Source organism: Ichthyophthirius multifiliis (assembly GCF_000220395.1).
Source record: "Ichthyophthirius multifiliis unplaced genomic scaffold scaff_1120509250335, whole genome shotgun sequence".
In the NCBI taxonomy this organism is placed as follows: Eukaryota; Ciliophora; class Oligohymenophorea; order Hymenostomatida; genus Ichthyophthirius; species Ichthyophthirius multifiliis.
The window spans coordinates 1-3,137 of record NW_004086839.1 but is presented as its reverse complement, the minus strand read 5'-3'; the positions used below and the strand labels follow the sequence as shown (position 1 = coordinate 3,137).

The following is a 3,137-nucleotide window of genomic DNA, read 5'->3' as shown; positions in this document are numbered from 1 at the left end:
CTATAAGTATAATACTATTTTTAATAGTTTATTTTATAATAAACTTTTTATATTTTTTTTAATTATTTTAGTTAAAAAGTTATTAATTTTTTTTATATTTATTTATATTTTTTAAAATTAATAAAAAATAAATAATTTATGGATAAAATTTAATTTATTAAGATTCTGCATAAAAATTAAAATTAAAATAATAAAATTAATATTATTTAAATATATTTATTTATATATATATATATAATAATATATATAAAAAGTATAAATTATATTAAATTTTTCCATCTTTTCCATATAATATATAGTTATAAAAATTGTTATATATATTTTTTTATTAGTTTATTTTTAAATTTATATTAGTAATGATTCTAGAATAATATGTATTGTTAGATATTTATACTTATATTTTTTTTATAATATCAATATATTATAGTTATAATTTTATAATGTTAATAATATTTTTTTACTCTACATAAAATTTATTTTATAATAATAAAAAAAAAAAAAAAAAAAAAAAATTTTTATTAAATTATTTATTTAATAAATAATATCATTATTTAGAAAAATAAATTTAAAAAAACATTTTTTTTTTAATTAAATTAATAAAAATTATAATTATTTATAAAAAAAAAATGATTATATATTTAAAATAAAATTATAAATAAAAATAAAAGTAATTAATGTATTTTTTTACAATATTATTAATATATACGATATTTTATTATATATTAAATAAATTAAAAAAAAAAATTAAAAATAGAAATAATGTCAGAATTAAATGAATTTATAAATATTATGTATAATGTTTAAATAAAATTAATAAAAATATTAAAAAAAAAATGATAAATTAAAATATTAATTATATTAAAAATAATTAATATTTTTATTTAAATTAAATCGTGAAATAAATAAAATAATATAATATAAAAATAAATATATATGAAAAAATATATTAAGATTATAATATCTATTTTATTTAATAAAAAAAAATTAAAAATAAATAAAAATAAATAAAAATATATATATATAAATATATAAATATTTATATATTTATATATTTATATATTTATACATAAAAAAAACATTTAGTTTTTAATAAATAAAATATTTTTAGATAAATAATTTAATTATACAATAATATATATATATTCTATTTATTTTCTATTTATTTATAACATTAATATAAAATTATTTTTTATTTTTCTTTAATATTAATTACAATTAATATTGTTTTATTTTTTAATTTTATATATATATTTTTTGTTATGAATTTTATTTTATATTTTTTATAGTGTCTATAATTTATTCAAATATTTATCTTTTTTTATATAATAGCAATATCTTATATAATATAATAAATTTTTAATTATACATAATTAATTTTTTTTTTTTTTATATATATAAAATATAATATTTATTTCTTTAATTTATTATTTATTATAAAAAATTAAAATAAATGGGAAAAAACAAAATCGTAGAAAAAATAATCTTTTATAGACTAACATTGATTATCTAGATTTAATTTAAAGTGAGTTATAAATATTAAAATTTGAAACGGAAATAAAACTTTAAGACTAACAAATAAGAAAAGATTTAAATCTATTATAAGTTAATTACTAATTAAAGAAAATATAGCGTATATATTATAATGATGATTATGATACTGGAGATTAATAAATATCGTATGAAGAATAAAATGGAGATAAAATTGTTAATTAATAATCTTAAAAGGAACTTTAATTGAATAAAATTAAATAATAATTATAATTAATAAATAATTAAATTTCTTAAGTATAAGAAGATCTGAAATTAAAAGATGGAGATAAGTAGTTGCAACTATAATAATTAACTACTTATGCTGATAAATACAGTCAATTATCATTCAAATCTGATTATTAACAAACATACGTACTTTAAAAAAATAAAAGCGATAGTGTAAACTATTCATATAGATATATTTAAAACTATGAATAAAATATTAATAATTGTATATACATTAGTATAAACAATAATTTTAATCAAGGTTCTATTTTAAAATAAATTACAGAAACGAAAGATAAATCTATTAATAATTTTGATTTATATATATCAAATTATGGCTTAAGTGACGTTACTTATTATATTTACATGGATTTAGCATCTACAATTAAAATGTATGATTATCATGTTAAGAATATTAATATTAATACTAATTTTTTAAACAATATTTAATTGCTTTGCACTATTAAAACACTTTTAAGTTTTAAATCTTTCAATATGTTAAAATTAAATTAAGATAATAATGAAGAAAACCTTAAGATAAATATTTTAAATGCCGAAAAATTAATATAGATGATTTATGATATTATTTTTAATGAGAAAGCTTTGTAAGTTTTAAAATTAGGTTTTAATCCTATATTTTTATAATATATTATTGAATCTATAAGAAAAGTATAAAATAAAAATGATCATTAACTTTTTAATTTTGAAATGACTAGAAGCTTATAATTGAATAATGAGAATGAAGTTTCTGATCTTTTATTTTAATTGAATTAATATCCTTAAATAAAAATAATAAAATTAGAGGATATAAAATTTACTTAAAATAAATTAATAGATAATTTAAATAATTTGCTTAAAAAATTATATATTATTGATTTATAAATATGTAAGTATGAGTAAAATTTAAATAAAGATTTTAATTTCGAAAATTTAAAAGAGATAAATTTATAATTCAACTGTAGTATTTAAATATAATAAGTTGAATAAATATTTAAGAATTTAAATAAAGCTTAAAATGTGGAGATAATATGTCTTACTTTAAATGATAAAGTAGAAAATAGTAATAATAATAATAATAATAATAATAATAATAATAATGATAACGATAACGATAACGTTAATTATAAATATCTTAATCATTTATCTTAATTGTAAAATCTTAGAATCGTTTCTTTTACCATTTAAAAAGCTAATTAGTAAATATTTGATTCTGCATTGAGTTTTATTTAGCATTCCATATCTATATAAAGCTTTAAATTTGTAAGTAATGCTTGTAAACATAATTAACAGGAAAATATTAATATTAATAATTTGTATTAAATTATTGATAATAAAAGTAGTTTAAATGATTTCAAGTTTAAATATAGTCATTTATTTTATTT

At 11.6% G+C, this 3,137-nt stretch overlaps 1 protein-coding gene across 1 annotated transcript, besides 8 other annotated features; it reads left to right on the top strand. All coding sequences in view use genetic code 6, as the record gives it.

Moving 5' to 3' along the window:
* Nucleotides 1–17: 17 nt before the first annotated feature.
* Nucleotides 18–104: a microsatellite.
* An 800-nt stretch (nucleotides 105–904) lies between these two features.
* Nucleotides 905–947: a microsatellite.
* Nucleotides 948–972: 25 nt separating this feature from the next.
* Nucleotides 973–1,027: a microsatellite.
* Nucleotides 1,011–1,065: a microsatellite.
* Nucleotides 1,014–1,065: a microsatellite.
* A 153-nt stretch (nucleotides 1,066–1,218) lies between these two features.
* Nucleotides 1,219–1,282: a microsatellite.
* Nucleotides 1,283–1,741: 459 nt separating this feature from the next.
* Nucleotides 1,742–1,779: a microsatellite.
* An 868-nt stretch (nucleotides 1,780–2,647) lies between these two features.
* On the top strand, nucleotides 2,648–2,974 carry IMG5_066690 (hypothetical protein; the record flags this gene model as incomplete). The annotated part of the gene is made up of 1 exon (XM_004036862.1): nucleotides 2,648–2,974. One exon carries the CDS (start codon nucleotides 2,648–2,650, stop codon nucleotides 2,972–2,974), a length of 327 nt encoding a protein of 108 aa, XP_004036910.1.
* Nucleotides 2,812–2,858: a microsatellite.
* Nucleotides 2,975–3,137: the final 163 nt, after the last annotated feature.